This window comes from Anas platyrhynchos, chromosome 21 (assembly GCF_047663525.1).
Source record: "Anas platyrhynchos isolate ZD024472 breed Pekin duck chromosome 21, IASCAAS_PekinDuck_T2T, whole genome shotgun sequence".
Classification (NCBI taxonomy): Eukaryota; Metazoa; Chordata; class Aves; order Anseriformes; family Anatidae; genus Anas; species Anas platyrhynchos.
In genome coordinates, this window is record NC_092607.1 from 6040735 (window position 1) to 6059950 (window position 19216).

The 19216-nt window shown below is 61.3% G+C and overlaps 2 protein-coding genes across 4 annotated transcripts in view; one reads left to right on the forward strand and one right to left on the reverse strand.

The window, feature by feature from the left end:
- Window positions 1–1089: 1089 nt before the first annotated feature.
- GSS (glutathione synthetase) lies at window positions 1090–7385 on the forward strand. Its single transcript, XM_027442832.3, has 12 exons — window positions 1090–1436; window positions 1535–1680; window positions 2168–2243; window positions 2446–2585; window positions 2673–2789; window positions 2954–3034; window positions 3647–3724; window positions 4797–4863; window positions 5425–5619; window positions 5799–5880; window positions 6078–6267; window positions 6384–7385. Exons 1-12 carry the CDS (start codon window positions 1308–1310, stop codon window positions 6505–6507), a joined length of 1425 nt encoding a protein of 474 aa, XP_027298633.1. The 5' UTR covers window positions 1090–1307; the 3' UTR covers window positions 6508–7385.
- Window positions 7386–8493: 1108 nt separating this feature from the next.
- ACSS2 (acyl-CoA synthetase short chain family member 2) overlaps window positions 8494–19216 on the reverse strand; it is a 31253-nt gene continuing 20530 nt past the window's right edge. For 2 of the 3 annotated variants that reach the window (XM_027442829.3, XM_072026526.1), the window contains 12 exons: window positions 18587–18625; window positions 15867–16004; window positions 15554–15724; window positions 14549–14682; window positions 13934–14066; window positions 13496–13552; window positions 13294–13374; window positions 12506–12614; window positions 12294–12362; window positions 11390–11566; window positions 10360–10434; window positions 8494–10155 (listed from right to left, as the gene is read on the reverse strand). In XM_027442829.3, coding sequence (XP_027298630.1) covers window positions 10028–10155; window positions 10360–10434; window positions 11390–11566; window positions 12294–12362; window positions 12506–12614; window positions 13294–13374; window positions 13496–13552; window positions 13934–14066; window positions 14549–14682; window positions 15554–15724; window positions 15867–16004; window positions 18587–18625 — 1311 coding nt within the window. In that variant the 3' untranslated portion in view covers window positions 8494–10027. The remainder of the gene's footprint in view (window positions 10156–10359; window positions 10435–11389; window positions 11567–12293; window positions 12363–12505; window positions 12615–13293; window positions 13375–13495; window positions 13553–13933; window positions 14067–14548; window positions 14683–15553; window positions 15725–15866; window positions 16005–18586; window positions 18626–19216) is intronic. The other variant, XM_027442830.3, reaches the window with a different exon arrangement.

Below are 19216 nucleotides of genomic sequence, written 5' to 3' on the forward strand. Positions count from 1 at the left end.
TCTGTCGTTATGTGGCTGCTGCCGCACTGCTCCCCCTGCTCCTGCGGCCAGGACAAATGACACAGCGCCAGGCACCGCAGCTGCACAGCACAACGTTCACTTTTGGTGTTTTGGGGTGTTTTGGGGTGTTTTTTGGTGTTTTTTGATTTTTTTTTTCCACTTTTTTTTCCAGGGGAACCAAGTGCAGAGGACGAGCGATGCTCTGCAGGCACAGCCGGGCGGCCAAGCACCCTTAATTAATTAATTAATTAAGCTGATTAACGGCGTTAATTAAGGCAGGGCCCCCCATTTTTCCTACACCCCCCCCCCCCCGGTGCCTCCGCCCCCGCCACCCTCCAGCCCGGCCCGGAGTGACGTCACGCCGTGACGTCACGCGGCCGTGACGCCAGCCCCGCTCCCTCCCCCCGCCCTCCGGGTCCAGCGCGCACGCACGCCCCAAGCCCCGCCCCTCTCCCCTGCCGGCTGCCAATCAGCGGGGCGGGAAGCGGGGCGCGGCCAATCAGAGTGGGGAGGGGGCGGGGCGGGCAGGGAGCACTGGGAGCAGGTACGGGACGGGCGGGGCTGTGGCGGGAGGGGGCTCGGGGGGCTATGGGGGCTATAGGGGATAGGGGGGGTATGGGGGATATAGGGGATAGGGGGTGCGGGGGGCAGGGGGACCAGCAGGGACCATCAGGGACTACGGGATCACGGGACCACGGGGTCTGGGGGGGCTGCAGGGGACTGGGGGGGCTGTGGGGTGCAGGGGGGGCACGGTGGGGTTATGGGGTCCTGTGGTCGCTATAGGGGGCTGGGTGGGATACAGAGGGCGGGGGGCTGTGGGGTGCGGGGGGATACAGGGACTGCGGGGTCCGGGAGGGCTGTGGGGGACGGGGTGGGATATGGGGTGTGGGGGGGGTGTGGGTTACAGGGGGGTATAGGGGCTGTGGGGCCATGGGGGGCAGGGGGCTACAGGGGGCTGGGTGCGCTGTGGGGTACAGGGCTCTGTGGGGTGCGGGGGGGCTGTAGGGTTTGTGGGGGTCTGGGGTCTGGGGGGGCTACAGGGTACTGGGTAGGCTATGGCGTGCAGGGGGCTATGGGGTGCAGGGGGGCTATAGGGGACTGTGGGGCTATAGAGGGCAGGGGGGCTGTGGGATGGGGCCAGAGGTCTCTAGGGGGCTGGGTTTGGGGCTGTGGGGTGCCAGGTCTCAGTGGGGCACGGGGCAGGGCAGGCATTGCCTCTCCTCACCCCCCTGTGCTGGGACCCTGGTTTTGGGGCCGCTGGCCATGCCCCCGTTGTCGCTATGGGGTGACGCGGCGGTGCCCCAGGCATGGCGGGGCTGTGGGACGCGGCGCTGCGGGGCGAGGCGGCCGTGCGCCGGGCGGCCCTGGCGGCGGTGGACGCGGCGCTGCTGGAGGGCGTGCTGATGCGCACCGAGGCCGAGCCCAACGCCTCCGACGTAAGCCCGGCCGCCCCACGGCCTCCCCAAAACCCCACGGGGTGGGTCTGGGGGCTCAATGGGGTCGGGGTGGCGCTGCCTCCGCTCCCCTCCTGCAGGTGGTGAGCTTCGCGCCCTTCACGCTGCTGCCCTCGGCCGTGCCCAGCGCCCTGTTCCGGCAGGCGTACGCCGTGCAGCAGGACTTCAACCTGCTGGTGGACGCCATCAGCCAGGACAGGGAGTTCCTGGAGCGTGCTCTGGCCAGGTAACGCTTGGGGCTTCACCGAGTTTAATTACGGGGGACATTAATTGGGAAGCATTTGTCGCCCTCCGGGTGTCCCCGCCTGCCGTCCTTGGAGCTGAGGGGTGCGGTGTGCACTCCCCTGGGCAGGCACCTCTCCGTTCTGCTTTGTGTGTCCTCACATAACGCCAGCAGCCTTGGGGTCTCCTTGGGCCGGCAGTTTTTTTGGGGTCTCCTTGGGCCAGCAGTTCATTTCCCTTTGCCAGTGTCTGAGCCTCGTGGCTTCTCGCTCGGCAGTGTGCTGGCACCAGGGCTTTGAATCCCAGTTGCTTCTTTGAGTCCCGCACTGAGGAGCCTGCCCTGGCCTCATTTTGCACCCCCCCTGGCTGCCTGATCCCCACAGAGCGCTGGGCACCGCGGGGTGTGGGGTTTGGGGCCCGGCAGGGCGCCCGCTGGGCTGATTCTCTCCTTCCCCTGGCGAGGGGCTGACGGGGTCCTGCTGTTCCCCCAGCACGGTCAAGGTGGATGACTTCACGGCGCGGCTCTTCAGGATCCATCTGCAGGTTCTGGAGGAGGGACTGGCGCAGGTAGCGCGGGGACCCGGGGCCGCTCGGGACCCGCAGGGCACCGGGGCTGCGCCTGCTGCGGGCTCCACGCGGCCCCGGCTCGCCTCGTGTGGGTTCTGGTTGGTACCAGGGCGGCCACATCCGCCCCGGGAGTGCGGTGAGAGGCAGCAGGAGAAGCGGGGGTGGGCGCGGGTCCCGCTTCACCCCCCTCCTCCCGCCTCAGTCCGTGTTTTTAGGCATAAACCGCTCGGATTACATGTTCGACTGCGGGGCGCCCGGGGCGCCGGCGCTGAAGCAGATCGAGATAAACACCATCGCCGCCAGCTTCGGCGGCCTGGCCTCCCGCACCGCCGCCGTGCACGGGTGAGGAGCGGCCGCAGCCCCGCACCCCGACCCGGCCCCGTGGGGCTGCCCCGCGGCCAGGCCCTGGGAGCCGCTCTCGTTCCTTAGGCGGGTGCTGAAGGAGCTGGGGATGGCCGAGGAGGCGTCGCGGCTGCTGCCCAACAACCCCTCCGAGGGGCTGGCCTCGGGCATCGCCAAGGCCTGGGAGCTGTACGGCTCGCGGAGGTGAGGAGCCTGCCCCGGACAGCCCCACGGGGGCCGTCCTGCTCCCTGTGCCAGCACACGGGAAGGCTGGAGGAGGCTCGCGGGAGCCGTGCGGGATCGCCGAGATCAGGGGGTGGTGGTCCCGGGGGCTCGGGGTGTAACGGTGTTCTGGGTGTCTCCTGTAGCGCTGTGGTGATGTTCCTGGTGGAGGAGGTGCAAAGGAACATCTTTGATCAGCGATGCGTGGAGAACGAGCTTTGGAACAGGTAAAGCACAGCCCGTCCGCTTCCTACACGGTCACCTACGCGAGGGTGAAGCCGAACACGTCGCGGTTTCTGAGGCTGTGAGGGGGCCTTGGTGGGTAGGGGGGCAGCCGTCACCTTGGGCTTCCCTCCGGGGTCTCTTCAGCCTTCCTTTGCTGGCCCCCTGCAAAGGGCTGGAAAAGGGGGGGGTGAGGAGCTCGAGCCCCGAGGCGGAGCTGGGGAGATCCCCGGCCCTGCCAGCTGTGGGGTCTGCGGGGCCACAGTGCCGCTGTGTGGAGAAGGGCGATAAGGGGTGGTCCCAGGGAGCACAACGCCGGCTGCTGCTGGCTGGGAAGCCGGCTGTGAGCAGCTCCGTCCTGCAGGGATAGAAAATCAGGCTCCTGGCTGCCAGCAGAAATGCTTCAGGAGGTGGAAGGCGAAGGCGGGCGTTTCGGCACATGCCTGGGGACGCGGGTGGGTGCGGGCAGCAGGAGCTGCTGTGACCTGCCTGCTCCGTGGAGAGTGTGCCGAGGTGTTGGGGAAGGAGCAGCAGCTCCGTGCTGCTTCCAGCTGAGGTTTCCTCCCCACGTGCCTCCGTGCCCAGCCCGCTGTGTGACCATCCCGCTCCTCTTTTAGGAACATTCGGGTCATCAGGAAGCGCTTCCGAGACGTGTTTGAGAAGGGCTCCCTGGACGAAGCCAGGAGGCTGTACATGTGAGTACGAGCTGTGTGTGCACTTAGGGTTGTGCCTGGCAGTGTTGGTGACAGTTCTGGGTGTAAATAGTGGCATTGTGAGATGTGCTGCTGCTCCAGGCTGCTGCCGCTAATTCCCCTTAGAGCTGAAACGATTTTGTTTTTGCTGTGCTAGGATTTTGCACACACCCATCAGTCCCTTACAGCTGGAAACCCCATTTCCCTCCTCCAAACCACAGCCTCCTGAGCTCCGCGTGCTCCCCTCTCCCCCCACGTACACATGCAGGGAGAAACCCTGGCTCTTGCAGAGGTTTCCACCGGGATGCTTCCTGCTGAGCCTCCACGTGATGCCGTGCGGGCGGCAGGGCTGGGTTACCCGTGCAGAGGAAGTGAAGTCCCGCGAGTCCTTGCGGCCTCCCTTGGCTCTGAGCGCCCTCAGGGTCTCGTCCGTGCCTGCAGCTGATCCCAGGCTCATCGCTCGTCCCGTTCCCAGGCTGTTGTGCTTGGAGCCGCACGAGGCGCATTGGTTGCCTGCCCATGTTTTTCCTCTTGTTAGCTGATTTTTTAATTTTATTTTTCCATGCTCTGACCTTTGGCACCTCTGCCATGTTTAACTACTGAGCGTTTGTCATCGCCAGACAGTTAAGGGGAAAGTATCTGCAGACGCTTCCTGCAGAGCATCCTGCCTGGCTGCGGAGGCGGTTACGGCGTGCTGCCTGCCCGCGGCAGTGTCCGTGCTGCCTTCCCTGCCCGCGCTCCGCTGCTGCGGCTCGGTGCGTGGCACTGCGGCTGCTCTGGGGCAGGTTGCTGTGTCCTGCCTGGAATCGCCAGCCAGGAAGGATCCCCTTCCTCCCCAGCTGCAGGAATGCAAGGCTACTAAAAAATGAGGTTCTTGCCTCCCTCCTGGGTTGGCTGCCTGAGTTACCGGGACGTTGGTTAGGGCAGAGGCCTGGTGCCAGCTCCCCGTGCCGCAGGCGCTCTCGAGGAGGAGCAGAGCAGCTCGGGAGGCCAAGCAGAAGGGGCGATCGCCATCCGAGCCCTGGCAGCCCCCTTGGTGGCTGCTGGCTCTGATGGCTGCTGCTTTCTGTTCCAGGGATGGCCAGGAGGTAGCAGTGGTGTACTACAGAGAGGGCTACGTGCCGACAAACTACAATCAGCAGGTCAGCACCCACTGCTCGCTCCCAGAAGCTCTGTGGCAGTGCCAGAGGGTTTGAAACACCCTGTGGTCCTGTCCCGGGTGGGTCAGGCCCATCCAAGCGGCTTTGGGAAGCTGACACATCTTTGCTGCTCGTGCAGTGCTCCTGTAATAAGAAAAAGGAGTGGGTTTCTCCAGTCACCACTCGTGTGGTCACCCCCTGTCTGCAGCACCGAGCTGTGGCTGTGTGATACGGGTTAACATTGATTAGTGCCTGCTTAAAGCATTTAGGCTTGAACTACAAATAATTTTCTGCCCTAAACTATGCACTAGGACTGTTGGCTGCAGGTGGTAATGACACAGGGCAGATGGTGCTGTTGGCTGAAAATGCTGGGGAGGGGAGTGCAGGGGAAGGCAACGGGGCAGCCTGGCTGTGCTGCTCCCCGGGGCAGTGGCAGGCCCACGTGTGCCTCTCTCCCCATGCCATTCCCGTCCCTGCCAGGCAGGGCTGGTGCCTGTCAAAAAATGAAGAGCAAGGGAGAGAGAACCTGGCTGTGATGGGCCGGTCGCTCTCCCTCTCTCTCAGAACTGGGAGGCGCGGTTGCTGCTGGAGAGGTCGAGGGCAGTGAAGTGCCCCGACATCGCCACCCAGCTGGCCGGCACCAAGAAGGTGCAGCAGGAGCTGAGCCGCCCGGGGACCCTGGAGAAGCTGCTGCCCGGCCGCACCGAGGCCATTGCTCGCATCCGAGCCACGTTCGCCGGGCTCTACTCACTGGATGTGGTGAGTGGGGTGGGAGTGAGGGTGCGGGCGCGCTCTTGGCATGTGTGGTGCTCCTCCTTGGTTAGAAACACGAGGGGGCCTCGCTGTGGCCTCGGGACCCTGGTTATCCTGCTCACAGCAGCCCATCGAGGAGCTCCTGCTCCTCCCTGATGTGTTGCTGTTGCTTTCTTTCCTGCCAGGGTGAGGAGGGTGACAAGATAGCTGCTACGGCTATCGCCAACCCCGACCAGTTTGTGCTGAAGCCGCAGCGGGAAGGCGGAGGTAGGAGCTGCAGGGGGGCCTTGGTGTGGCTCAGGGCTCAGCGTGGAGCTGCTTTGGCCACGGGGACAGGTCATGGTGCTGAGGGAGCTCCAGGTCCCAGAGCTGGGGGAATCACGGGCAGCGCTGCATCTGCTCGGGCTGCTGGGGCAAACGGTTTCTGCGCTGGGAAGCTCCTGACCTGCCCATCCTGTGCTCAGGGAACAACCTCTATGGCGAGGAGCTCAGGCAGGTGCTGGAGAAGATCAAAGACAGCCCTGAGAGAACCTCCTACATCCTGATGGATAAGATCCAGCCCCAGCCAACAAGGAATTACTTGCTGAGGGCTCACAGTCCCCTAAAAGCATCCGAGTGCGTCTCAGAGCTTGGGATCTTTGGCGTTTATGTCAGGTGAGTTTATGTCAGCGCCCCAGCCAGGAACAGGAACAGGGCTCAAACTGTCCCGGGTGGTGGAAAGGCCGCGGGCTTTCTGCTCCAGTGCTGCCCAGCTGCCCTTCTCTCCGCAGGCAGGGCAAGGAGCTGGTGATGAACGAGGCGGCCGGCCACCTCCTGCGGACGAAGGCCGTGGAGCACGCGGACGGCGGGGTGGCGGCCGGGGTGGCCGTGCTGGACACCCCCTACCTGGTGTGAGCGCCCCGCTGCTGCGCTGCCCGCGGGGCCGAGCTGCTTTCCTCGGGGTGCACTCACCAGGGGACGGGCTGGGGTCGGCCCTGGGCTGTGCAGGGGGTTGGGGTGTCCCCTCAGGGTCTGTGCAGGGCCGGAGCGTGGCCCTGCCCTGCCCTGCCCCAAATTTGTGCTGGCCCCGGGTTCCTGCTGCACTGTTTGCAGGCACCAAAACCCAAAGCCCAGGGAAGGGGAGGAGGAAGGTGGAGGAGCCAGGAGCAGCTTCAGCTGTGGGACTCGAGGCCCCTTGTGTCTCCCCTCCTGCTGCCCTGCTGCTTGCCACGGCAAAGGCTGAGACCAGCTCTGCCTGTCCCCGGCCCCTCCAGCCCCGGCTCAGGTGCTGCTGCTCCAATTTCCACCTTCCCCGGTGTCTGAGCAGCCTCGTGGCTCCTGCACAACCCCAGCTGCCCCGGTTTAACTCTGCCACGCTTCTATCATGGCCAGCACATTTGCTTGGCTTCACTGTGGGACCATCCCCGGCGGTGGGACGCCTCCCTCCCTCCGGGTTTCCTGACTCAATGGGAACAGTGTGGGTGCTCCGGCCCCCGAGCTCGTGCTGCTCCCCCCAGCACACCCCTCTGCCCCCCAGCCCTTCCTCAGCCGAGGAGGGGCCCTGGTAAAGCAGCCCGAGCTCTGCTGTGGCGGTGGCAGCAGGAAAGCCGCTGCTCCTGAGGAATCACCTCACGGGCTGCTCGGCCACCCCGCTGCCGGGGTGCTCAACCCAGTCACTAACCGGGCACTGCAGTGGTTCAGGTCTGTGGCTAATTCCACAACTCCCACGCTGGGGTTCATGATGGGGGGGTTGATTACCCCCAAATGGAGATTAAAACCTACGTTCAATCTGAGCACCGGCCTGGGGGCAGTTCTGTCCGGCAGGAGCCATGGGAAGGGGGTGCCCAGCTCGTTGCAGGGTGCCCAGAGCACTGCCATGAGGGGTCCTTTGTGTCCTTGGGGTTACAGCTCCAGGACTCTGTCACTGCCAGCTGTGGTGTAGTGCCCTGACACGGCACGGCTGTGAACTGTGGGGCATGGGCACAGCTGCCCCTGGCTGTGTGGGCACCCTGAGGCTCCGGGTGAAGCTGTTGAGGGTGCTGGGCCCTGCTCAGACCCCGCACACCTCACAGCGATTCCAGTCAGATGGTCGAACTCACTGCTGGGACTCTGGGGAGCTGATTCTGCTGGACATGGCCCCTGCAAAGTCCGGTCTGATCCAAAAAGCCCTACCTGCAAGCTTGCTGGAGCCCCTCAGCATCTCATTATCCTGTTCTCCCACCTGGCAGGAGCCGAGCTCAGCCTTTAAGCAGCTCCTGGGCCAGGCCTGGTTTTGGGGCAGCTGCACAGCTGTGCACAGACCTTACACAAACCTTTGTTGTAGGGGCAGGTTTTATTCTGCTCAATGCCCGTCTGCACAGCTCTGTGCTGGGGATGGGTCCTGGCACCCAGCTCTGCAGCTCCAGCCCAGCACAAGCAGCTGCTGGCGTGGGGTGAATGCTCTCCAGGAGAAAACAGCTTGCCCTGAGTCTGTAGGCATGCAGTTTGTGCACTGCTCCAGGAGCAGGAGGGTAACAGCAGCTGGGAGAGGCAGGATGCAAGCACTGGAGCTTCCCTGGGAAGCTGAAGGTGAGGCTGGGGAGCAGTGGGTGCAGTGGCCGGTGCCCAGGTGAAGCCTCAGGGTGCTCTCAGCAGCCCCACAGCCCCCAGCTGCTCGCAGCTTTCTCCCTGGCATTGCTCCTGCCCCCAGCCTGCACGCAGTGGCTGCTGCCAGGCAGGGGGCTCAGCCTCCTGCTTCCCCTGCACCTTGGTGGAGCAGCATTGGCTGGAGACCTGTGAAAAGCTGAGGTCCAGGCTCTGGCCCTCAGAGCCAGCCCCAGCCTTTGACCCCGAGGCCCAAAAGCACCCTGTGAGCAGCCCAGCCTCCCCCAAGACAAGCACCTACAACCCCCACACATGCTCTAAGTCCGCTTCCATGTTGTTTCCTTGCATTTTATTCCATTTTGCATAGAATTCTAGCTGTCTCCAGCCAAAATTACATAGCAGACCCATAGTAACATAGGAGGAGAGCAGATGTAGGAATCCTTGTCAGAGATGGCACAGAGCAGTGGGTGGTGGCACACGGGACACACGACTGACATTACAGATCACAGACAAGTACCATGCCGGTGGGAGCAGCAGGTAAGAAACAAGGCTTGGACAACAGCCCCCAGGGCACCTGCACCAACCCTGAGCCCTGGAAGAGTCCCTGCCTCCTCTCCAGCCCCACCAAAAGTCAGCTCAGGTTACAGGCAGAGGCTGTAGGGTGGCATTTGCTAAACAGCTGCTGCAGGAAGATTTAAAGCCCATTTCTCCTTTGGTTTGAGTGTAGGAATTCCAACAGCTCACATCTGATCTCATTACACACAGCACAGGGAAGCAGCTCCCAGCACAGCACAGGGCTGGAGGGCAGCGTGAGCGATGGGAAGAGGAAATGTTGGCTGTGGCAGTACCTGGTGCTGCTCAGACTCTGAAGCTGGAGGTGTTTTTTCTCATCATCATAAAGCCACATCAGATTAAAGCACAAGGTGGCTTTAAACTTCTTTTTTCCTGATAAGAAGTCACCTAGGCCTACCCCAGCCTCGTGTGCCTTGGGTTCCTTACTATTCCAGGCTGAGCCCACAGCTGGTGGCAGCAGTGCTCCGGGGAGCACATCAGATCGAGCCCTGGGCCTCTGGCTCCCTGTTTCCGCAGCCAGAGCAAAGGAGCCTGGGTTGTGAAAAATAAAACCAGCTTGAAAAATAAAACCAGCTGCTACCCTGCAGGTAGATGTAGCAGATCTTGGTACAAGTGAGCTTAAACAAAATCCACCCAAAGCACAGAGCTCCCCCCAGCCTTGCCCCACTCCCTTTCAGGCTAGGGGACCTCCGCTAGCAACCAGCTTAGACAGTGTATACAAGACTAAAACTCAGTTGTAGTTACGATGTTTTAAGTCTTTCCTCAGCTCACAGCAGCCTGAGAAGGAAAGGAAGCTTACTCAGTGTGTGGGCAGTGGCAGCTGAACCGCCCCCGTCTGCCTGCATTAAGTAACTCCAGTACCACTTCCCCTACAACCCCCCAGTTCCTCCCCACTAAGGGGAAGACACCAGGGCCCCTCAATGACATAAAGTTAATAATTAACACCTCATCTCCCCTCCCAAAAAGAACAAAAATAAAAATAAATCAAGGACAAGGTGATGAAAAACAGAGGAGCACAAGTCCCTGCGTGAACGAGGCCGAAGCTCAGGTGGATGATTCCCACCTGCGACACAACGCGCGTGCTCCTCCGAGGCAGGGCCGTGCCCACGAGGTGCTGCCTCTCTCTCCGGGGCCAGCCTTTCCTTCATCTCTAATATTTGTACATTCGATTCACCGGGTGAAGGGTTCTCTCCCAGGGCAGTCAGTGGTTATTTGAGGGACCTGCTCATCAGGATACCGCTGCTGCTACAGCCCTGCTCAGCTGGGACAGCTCCTGCTGCTACAGTTTAGTGTCGCATCTGCTGTTGAAAAGGTGGTTTATGATGCCTGGGTTGGCCAAGGTGGAGATGTCCCCCACGTCTCTGTCATTTTGGGCAATCTTCCTTAATATCCGTCGGGTGATCTTTCCTGTGAGAACAGCCACAAAAGGAGAGCAGGGCTCAGGATCACTTCAGCAGCCCCAGAAGTCAGTGCCCAAACCCACAGCATCCCGTTTGCCCTGGGGTTTCTCCCCGTGGGTTTGAGTATCCTCAGACAAGCAGTTCAGGGACAATTCCCTTCCACTGGCAGGAACTGCTCAGTCCTCCCCAGAACAGCAACTGGACCCCTTACCTGAACGGGTTTTGGGCAGGCTGGGGGCATACTGGATGTAATCTGGTGTTGCTATCGGTCCAATTTTTTCCCGGACTGGGGAGGAGGAGGGGTGAAGGGAGAGAAAAAAAATATTTTAATGGTAGTTGCAAGGAGATCCCACACATTCAGGCAGGATGACCGAGCTCAGACACACAGAGCACAGCCCCCAGGGGAGCCCAGGGCTGCTGCAGCCCAGCCTTAGAGCTGTGGGAAGGGGCAGCAAGACCCAAAGTGCCAGCAGGGTGCAGCACGCCTTCCCAGAGGCAGCAACACTCCTGTTTCCATTCCCTCCGTTTTCAGGAGCCCTCTGTCATGGCCTAGCAATCACTGTTATGCTACTGCATTGCTGCAGAGACAAAACTCCCACGGATGCATTTCATGCAGTCCTTTGTGGCCATGTCAGAGCTGCCTCGGGCACAGAGCACAAACCACCAGAGCCCCACCCTCAGCACGAAGTATTTAACTACGGCAGTGGGGGACAGTGGACTGGATTTGAAAGCTTGCATGAGCCCCGTTACCTCGGCCTGCCCTGCTTTGCACACCCAAAGCAGGAGCACGCTGGCCTGAGGACTGCACAAAGCTGATGCTCGAGCACTGCCTGGCAGCCTCTGCTCTGCCAGCACCTCCTGGCTGTAGGAGACAGCCTCGCAAACGTGCCCTTTTCCCACCCAAAGTAACCAAGCAGCCCCTGTGCGAGTCCCAGCCCACCAGGGAGAGCCACGGGAGCCTTGCCCACCGCCCACTGCTGCAACAGCCCGTTGGCTACCCCAGTCCTCGGCGCAGCCGCCAGCTCCCGAGAGGCAGAGATGGCATCACATGAGCTGCCAAAGGCCGGCAGAACTAATTTTAGTCTGTGCCAGCCGTGCTCTCTAATCAGAGGGGGCACCTTGTCACAGTTGTCCATGCTGCATTCCCCAGGCCACACGCACCCGTAAGCGCCCGAGCCCTTAACCCCTCCGCTGCCTACCCAGCGCTGCTCTCCCCCACCCTGATATTTGGCTGTCCCTACCTTGTTTTTTCAGCTCGTCTGCCAGGTTCTTGCTGAACTCGTGGCCGTCCTTCAGGGTCACGAAGCAGTAGAGACATTCCCCTTTCAGGGGGTGCGGGTGGCTGACCACGGCAGCCTCGGAGACAGCGGCGTGCCCGAGCAGGGCCGACTCCACCTCCGCGGTGCTCAGCAGGTGGCCTGGAAGCAGAAAGGCAGCGCTGCACAGAGCTGCGTGGGGCTGGGGGCCTGCAGCCTCCAGCAGCTGGCAGGAAGAGCTCTGCCAGCCCAAAAGGCCCTGGAACTGTAGGTTTGAGAGGTCGGGTTCCAGTTCCTTGAGAAAACAGCTGGAGGAACTCCTTTCTGCAGCGCGGTGGTGGGGCTGCCCCAGAAGGCTGCCAGGCATCGCTCCCAGGACAGGCTGCAGAGCAAGGCCCCCTCCCCTCCCTGGCTGTTCTCCCTCCCGTCTTCAGGCTTTTTTCTTTAAGAGTTCTGTGAATTGTCTCTGACCACAGGGTTAAACAAAGCACGGGCTGAGAGGGAGCTGGATTTTGGGGAAGAGCTCTGTCTGTGGGGACACAGCATTGTGCAGTTTGATGCAGCTTTGACGTTAGCCCTACCTGGAGCTGCAGCTTGGATCAGTGACTGCAAGACCCTGCCCTGCCTGGCTGAAATCCCCCGTGGCCCCACATGCTCCAACACAGAAGCACATAAGGCTGGTTGAGGACCTCCTCTGAGATATTACAGAAGGCTCCCTCCCTCCTGGAGGCATTAATCCGGAGTCACCAAGCCTCAGGCTTGTCTGACTTGGGGACAGGTCTCTGGGCAGGCCCACAGACGCAGAGCTGTCCCCCATAAAAGCAAGGTGGCTCTTTAATGAGTGCCACAAAGCACGCTGGCTCCCACTGAAGACAAAAGTTGTCCTTACCAGAAACATTCAACATGTCATCGATTCGCCCTGTGATCCAGTAATAACCATCCTTATCTCTCCTGCAACCTAAAAATAACCAGAAGTGACAGCGTGAGGAAGCAGTGCCAGTCCTCAGAGCAACCGATAAGGGATCCTGAGGCCAGGGCACTGCAAGATTTTAATTGCTGTCCTCGGGCCTCCGCACCCACACGCCGCCCAGGCCACCTTACCGTCGCCTGTCACGTAGTACCCAGGGAACTTCTTGAAGTAGGTGGTTTCAAATTGCTGGTGGTTTCCGTACAGCGTGCGCATTATTCCTGGCCAGGGCTGCTTAAATACCTGCAATGAGAGAATGAGAAATGCAAACCAGAGTCAGTGGGAGCAAAAACAACTCTTAACCGAGCCAGCTCTTGGCCTCTGCTGTGGGTCAGTGTTTCTGAATCTGATTCAAGCATCAGTGGCCAGCAAGTTCAGTGCCCGCACTGCTCCAGGGCTTGTCGAGCTGAACAAAACCCTTCTGCAGCTCCAGGGGACACGGAGGAGACCACCTCACTGAGGAGCTCTTCCAAAGGCCCCATGTAGTGCATACTGCTTTCTACCTCCCCCAGGGATTTTATAAACTATTTATTCTGCAAGGGGAGGGAAAATAACCTGGTCTCTGCAGTGCTGTGCAGCTACAGAGGTGCCACAGAGGCAGCCCTAAGCGATGACACTCAGCTGCTGCCCTGTGCTGATCTGTTGGGAAAATCTCTCCACCCTTGGCATAGGGAAAGGAGCTCAGCTGACAAGTTGTTCCCTTCCTCCTGCCTTGCCCATGTGTGCAAGTGTTTTCATGGATCACTGAACAGCTCGTTCACAGAACTGCCAGGGAGTTAGGGCAGTATGAGCAGCTCCTGCCACCCAAAGGGAGCCTTGTCTGGGCCCAGGGCAGGCAGAGAGGTGCTCACGGCACCGGGAACGTCCTGGAGGTGATGGGGGACAGACAAGGGGAGGGTGTGGGACATCAGCCCCTCTTTACCAGGTAGCCTTCTGCTTCTCCTTCCAGCTCTTCCCCCGATTCATTCACGATGGCAGGGACCACGCCGAAGAAGGGGAACGTCTGCCATGGGGACAACAGCGAGGAGACAGGGCGGTGAGCCCAGGCACTGTAACATGCGAAGTAGAGGGAGTGTGGATCCGGGGGACCCTTCCCTCTCAGGAGGAAGGAGAAAAGTACTCACAGCAGAGCCTGGCTTCATGGGGGTGGCAGCAGGGAGAGACGTCAGCATGTGGCCACCCTGTGAAGGGAGGCAAAAAGGAGTGAGTTTGGGTGATGCCAGCCTGTTGGGGAGGATACAGCAGGGGACAGGGAGCCCGCATTTGGGCTTAAAGCTTTGGAGATGCTGGAGGAAACGGAGAGAGAGGGAGAGAGAGAGCAGTGCTCAGAGCAGACCTTGGCAGAGACCCTTCTGAGGTCTCCCCATGGACTCTGAGGCCCTGAGAGCAGGGGAACCAACACTTGCAGGCTACACCAGCCACTAGGAGCAAGCTCCCATGCAAGCCAACCAACTAGTCCCCATGGCACCACGGGAGCACTATGGCAAACCTGCCCAGACACCCCGCTGCCTGCCAGGAGCAGCAGGGAAGTCCCTGAGACACCCACCCAGGTGGGCACTCACCGTCTCTGTCTGCCAGAACGTGTCCACGATGGGACACCGCTCTTCTCCCACCACGCGGTAGTACCACAGCCAGGCTTCAGGGTTGATGGGCTCCCCGACGGTCCCCAGCACCTTCAGGGACTTCCTGCTGTGCCTGCAGAGAGGAGAGGGCTCGCAGGGGCTCAGCAGGCCACGGAGGGGAGCAGCTGTGAGCCTGTGGCACTGCAGAGCCTGCAGGAATCCCTGGGCCTCCCAAATGTATCTGGGGTTTCAACAGTTCAGCCCTTTCTCTGCCCTCAACTATGGGGGAAGAGGGGAAACCTCTGTGGTTTTGCTGTCTGCAAGATCCCACTTGGCTCTGCTCCTTCCCTTCCTTGGGCCACCTCCATGAGCTTTGGGTGGGGAGCAGGGAAAAGCCCAAGTCTAAGCTGATCTGCAGCTCGTGACGAAAGAGAAGAGCCTGCTCTGGAGTGCCATGCTGCAGGGAGTGCTGGGGGCAAAGAAACACAGCCTGCAAGTTGCTGGGTTGAAGGCAAAAGGTCTCGGTTTGTTCAGAAAGCGCAGTGGGGAAGCTGCTGCTGGGAGAGGAAGCTACGCCAGAGCCAGGGGCCCCCGTGTCCGTGGGGACTGACTCACTTTTTAACGGGCTCCTCCCCGTGCTTCATCAGCAGCCGGATGGCTGTGGGTGCTGTGTAGAACTTGGTCACCTTGTACTTGTCAACAATGCTCCACATGCGCCCGATGTCCGGGTAGGTGGGGACACCTTCAAACTGAGCGAGAGAGGGCAGTGACACAGCTGATCCTCGCTGCCCCCTCCCAGCGGCCTGAGGCACCCTCACAAGCAGGAGCCCCTGAGAACGGCTGCAGCCCAGCAGTATCCTTAGAGGCACGCCAGGGGCACCGGGTGTGAAACCAGTCCAGGACCCCTCGTACTGCTTCCTCAGATGGGTTTAGCGCCCTCCTGCTGCTGGTGTCCTAGCAATTGTCCCCCAAAGCACCCTACCAGCAAGGGGGCTCTCACAGTGACGCAGTCCCACCAGCCCCAATGACACTGCCTGTATCGCATAAAAGGGTGATCGGTCCAGACAGAGTGATGGAACCACAACCAGGAGCACCCAGAACCCCACTAAGAAGGATTCTCCCAGCATGACATTTCCCTGTGTGCATTTCCTCACGGGAGTCTCGGACACAGGCCTCTGGTTCCCGATTTGTACACTGCCAAAGGAGACACAGGCACAGGAATTAACTGCAGGTTGCCAGATCCACCTCAGGTGTCAACAGCATCACTCCCTAGCTCCTGGTCCAGCTTTCACATCAGTTTTTGCAGCAAGCCTGGCAGCCCAGTACACAAGGCTTGTGTTTCTAAGGGAAAGAAGCACTGGAGCATTTGCAAAACTAACCACCCAGATGCCTCACAGAGCCTGGCACTACCCAGCACCACCAGGAAGCCACCTACAGAGGACTGCCACCTCTCTGCGCAGGGCACAGCACACCGTGACGTGGCAGACAGTGCGATGGGGCTTTGGACAAGGGAGAACAGCACGTCCTGGGGTATTATCACAGAGCAAGGCAGGGATGTGGCTCAGCACCAGCACCTCCAGCCCCCCGCAGTCAGGCACCCAGCGGCTGCCCAGCACTTACGAGCACGCTGGTGGCCCCGTTGGCCAGGGGTCCGTAGGTGAGGTAGGAATGGCCCGTTATCCACCCGATGTCAGCCGTGCACCAGTACACGTCCTCAGGCTGGTAATCGAAGACGTACTTGAAGGAGGTGGCAGCATAAAGCATGTACCCGCCCACGGTGTGCAGCACGCCCTGCGGGGAGAGGGCACAGCACTGTCAGCGAGCTCCAGGGCCCTCGTCCTCCTGGGGCGAGCACCACAGCCAGCACAGCCCCTCTGCAGCTCCTCTTCCCCCTGAGGCGTTGCTGTCACTCAGCAGGACAGGCGAGCCATACCTTGGGTTTCCCCGTGGAGCCGCTGGTGTAGAGAATGAAGAGTTTGTCCTCCGCGTCACACCACTCGGGCTCACACTCCGTGCTGGCACCGTTCATCAGCTCATGCCACCACATGTCCGTGCCTGGGTTCCAGGGGGTCTGAGGAAAGCACAAGATTAGGAACAGCCCCTGCCCAAAAAGCAGGGGGGGGACAAGGGGGCTGCGGCCCCGACCTCATCACCCCTCTTGGCCCGCAGTACTCACAGCACGGCCACTGCCCAGAGCTGCTCGCTGCAAACCGTGCACCAGAGCTGCAACTCCCACTCCAGCAGCTCCTTTCCCAGCCTGCAGCCAGCAAGGAAAACCTTTACACGGTGTCTGGCTGCGAGCCTTGAAGCAGGTTTTCCAAACCATTGGCAAGACAAACAAACCCCTCTCAGGAGCAGCCAGGAGAGGTGCTGCAGCCCCAGCTGCTCTGTGCTTTTAGGGCACGGGCCCCCTCCTGCCCCTGAGCTGCAGTCAGGCAGCAAAGCAGCGAGCCCCAGCACACCACACGCCCCAAGACCGACAGAAACACACCAGGCTCATGCTGTTTGGCCCTGCAGCCCAGAAAACCTGTTACATCCCGGGTTTAAGCTAATTCCCCTGATGAGAGGTGGCTGCTCTGACACCGAAACACCCAGCAGCAGCTGCCCGAAGGTGCCAGAGCTGCAGTGGGGCTGCCAGCACCCATGGGTGACGGGCAGAGGTCACCCTGAGAGCCGTGCTGGCTGGCTCCATCCCCGGGATGGCACGGTGCAGTGCAAGACACGAGTCCACCCGACCTTCTCTCCTTTCCCTGGAGGAGCCTGGGGACAGCGCGGGCAGTGCTCCTCACCCTGAGGGCAGGTCTCTGCTTCGCACATCTCCACGAGGCCAGACACGCTGACCCCAAGCCTCACAGCACCAGGAGGCCAGCTCCCAGCTGGGACATCTCCGGGAAGAGCAAGGGGGTGCATGGTGTGGGACAGCCCACACACAGCCCCCAGGCTGCCCCCCGAGCAGACAGGGCCAGCGGCTGCCTTCAGTCCGAGAGGCAGAAAGGCAAACAGGAGGATGTCACCCCAGCAAAGCAGGATGGAAACGTGGGTAAAAGGAACTTCTGGCTCCAGGGCATGCTGTGGCTGAGCAGGCACGGTGGCCTGCTTGTGGCACTTGCCAAGTCTTCTGGGTGTGAGGTCCCCAGCAGGGAGCTGGATCCCAGCGGCTCCGAGCTGCACCAAGCGGTCCGAGGGCAGCAAGTGCCAGTGCTGCAAGTCTCGCAGCCCGAAATCCCCTCAGCTGGAGCATCTCTGTGCAGAGAGCAGCCACGGGGTGGCACAGTGACTCTCCGCATCCCCAGCGCTGTGTGCACACCGTTTGGAGGCGCTGGGCAGCAGCGCTCAGCCTGCGGCTCCTGCGCATGGTGCAGCAACACCGGCTGCTGCGGCCCTGCACTGACAGCACCGCAGGGCTGAGGCCTTTTGGAAAGCTCTCGCGGATCCCCAGGGCACCTGTTTGGGTTTTCTTTACCTGGGAGAGACATTTCCACACCTCTGGCACATCAGCAAGCTCCCAGCAAGGCGCCACGGCAAACATCCCCAAGCTCAGCTCACGCCAGCCCAGCAGTCACCGCCTGACACCCTTCCCTCAAGGCCTCCTCATCACCAAATTTCCACCGCCCCACGTAGTGGGGCCGAGCTGCAGCACAGCACACAGCCCCTGGAACCAGCCCTGCCTGACAGCTTCTAAATCAGGGGAGCCAGCAGGACGTGCTGCCTCCCTCCGACCCCGTGAAGCTGTCAGGGTAAGAAGAAGACCCAGAGCCGAGGGACGGAGCAGAGCCGAAGGTGCCTGCAGGCAGAGCTGCCCCACACGTGTGAGCTGGGCAAACTGGGCTGCCCTGATCCTGGGTAGGATTTTAGGTAGCTAGAGCTCCGTGGAGCCAGGCCAGGAGCCAGAACCCAAGTGGGATGCGTCCTGAGAGCAGTCAGCAAGGCCCTGGGGCAGCTCATGCTGGGGGCCCCAGCAGGACTGGGAAACACCTGAGCCTCCGACAGCACGTGGTGATGCTGAGCAATAAAATCCCATCCCAGCGTGCAAGCCCGGGCTCTCCAAGTGCTCCAGCAGAGCACCCGTGCTGCCTGGCCCGTGTGTGCTTTATGTGGGGCCCTGAGGCTGCAGCTCCTCGGCTGGAACAAGCAGAGCCCAGGCCAGGGCTGGGGAGCTGCACGCGACTCCTGCCAGCCCTTGGACGAGGGGAAGCACATTGCGAGGACTGCTCCTAGAGGAGAAGGGGTGAAACGTTGTCCTAGCACCAGCAGCAAACCCGAGGGGTTCTGAATCCACCTTGCCAGCACGGTCACACACGTTCAGGTGGCTTCACAGAAGCAGATTTGTTTCTGGCAGCAAGGTTGGTGCCGCAGACCCCAGGCTGTGCCGCACACACACACACACCTCCTCGCCCTCTGCTTCTCCTTCCAGAGGCCGTCACAGCCCCAGCAGCGCCCTGGCCACCCTCATCCATTGCTCCCCGTGCCGCTGGGCAGAGGGAGGCAGCGCCCGGTGACCACAGCCAAGCAGCGAGCGGTGTCTGACAGCTAACATGCACCCGCGGGCAGCCCGGTTAGGGGGGCACGTGCGGCCACGCGGAGCGGTTAGAAAGGTGGAGGGCTGGAGAGGGGAGGTGCCGAGGGGAGAAAGGCAGTGCTGTGCGTAAATACCTTGGGATGGAGTCTCTGTGGGCTCTCAGCCTTTTTTTCCTGTTAAAAATCCACAAAGAGGGAGTGAAAGATGAGAAGCGGAGGATCCGGACCAGGCTTTGCAGGCAAGGAGCTGGGAAATCGGCCTGGCAGGCTGCAGAGGGCACCACCCCAGTGCCTGGGCCAGGAGAAGCTCTCTAAGCAGCAGCCCTGCCACTTCCATCACCTTCCCCAGGTACCCACCACCTCCAGGCAGGGCACAACAGCACGGGGCAGGCACGCAGCCCCCCGACACCATCACACAGGCCATGGAACAGTAAAGGTGCACTCAGGGGGAGGGTGATCCTTAATGAAGTGTCTGAACAAGGACAGCAAGACCCAGGGGCTGACAGCCGGCAGCCCGGCTCCTCCCTGCGCCCAGGAGGCTGCTCGGGAGCCTCACAGCACCAAAAGCAGCAGCACGGGGCTGGCTGCACCGCAGCTTCCCAGCTGGGGAAACAACAAACGCTGGCCTGCTCCCATCTTCCCACCCCTCTGCAGCTCCCCTCTCCTAGCAAGAGAAGGGGCAACGCAGGCCAGCGTAACACGGCTGGGCTGGCAAACAGTGAGCAAAACCCCAAAAAAGTTAACACAGCTGAACAAGCAAAGTTA

What these genes read in the sequence shown, in the direction of transcription:
- GSS (XM_027442832.3), top strand. Translation starts at nt 1,308, where the DNA reads ATGGCGGGGCTGTGGGACGCGGCGCTGCGGGGCGAGGCGGCCGTGCGC. An exon ending in CGCACCGCCGCCGTGCACGG is followed by an intron (nt 2,586 to 2,672) that starts GTGAGGAGCGGC and finishes CTCGTTCCTTAG; the next exon opens with GCGGGTGCTGAAGGAGCTGG. An exon ending in GGCTCTACTCACTGGATGTG is followed by an intron (nt 5,620 to 5,798) that starts GTGAGTGGGGTG and finishes CTTTCCTGCCAG; the next exon opens with GGTGAGGAGGGTGACAAGAT.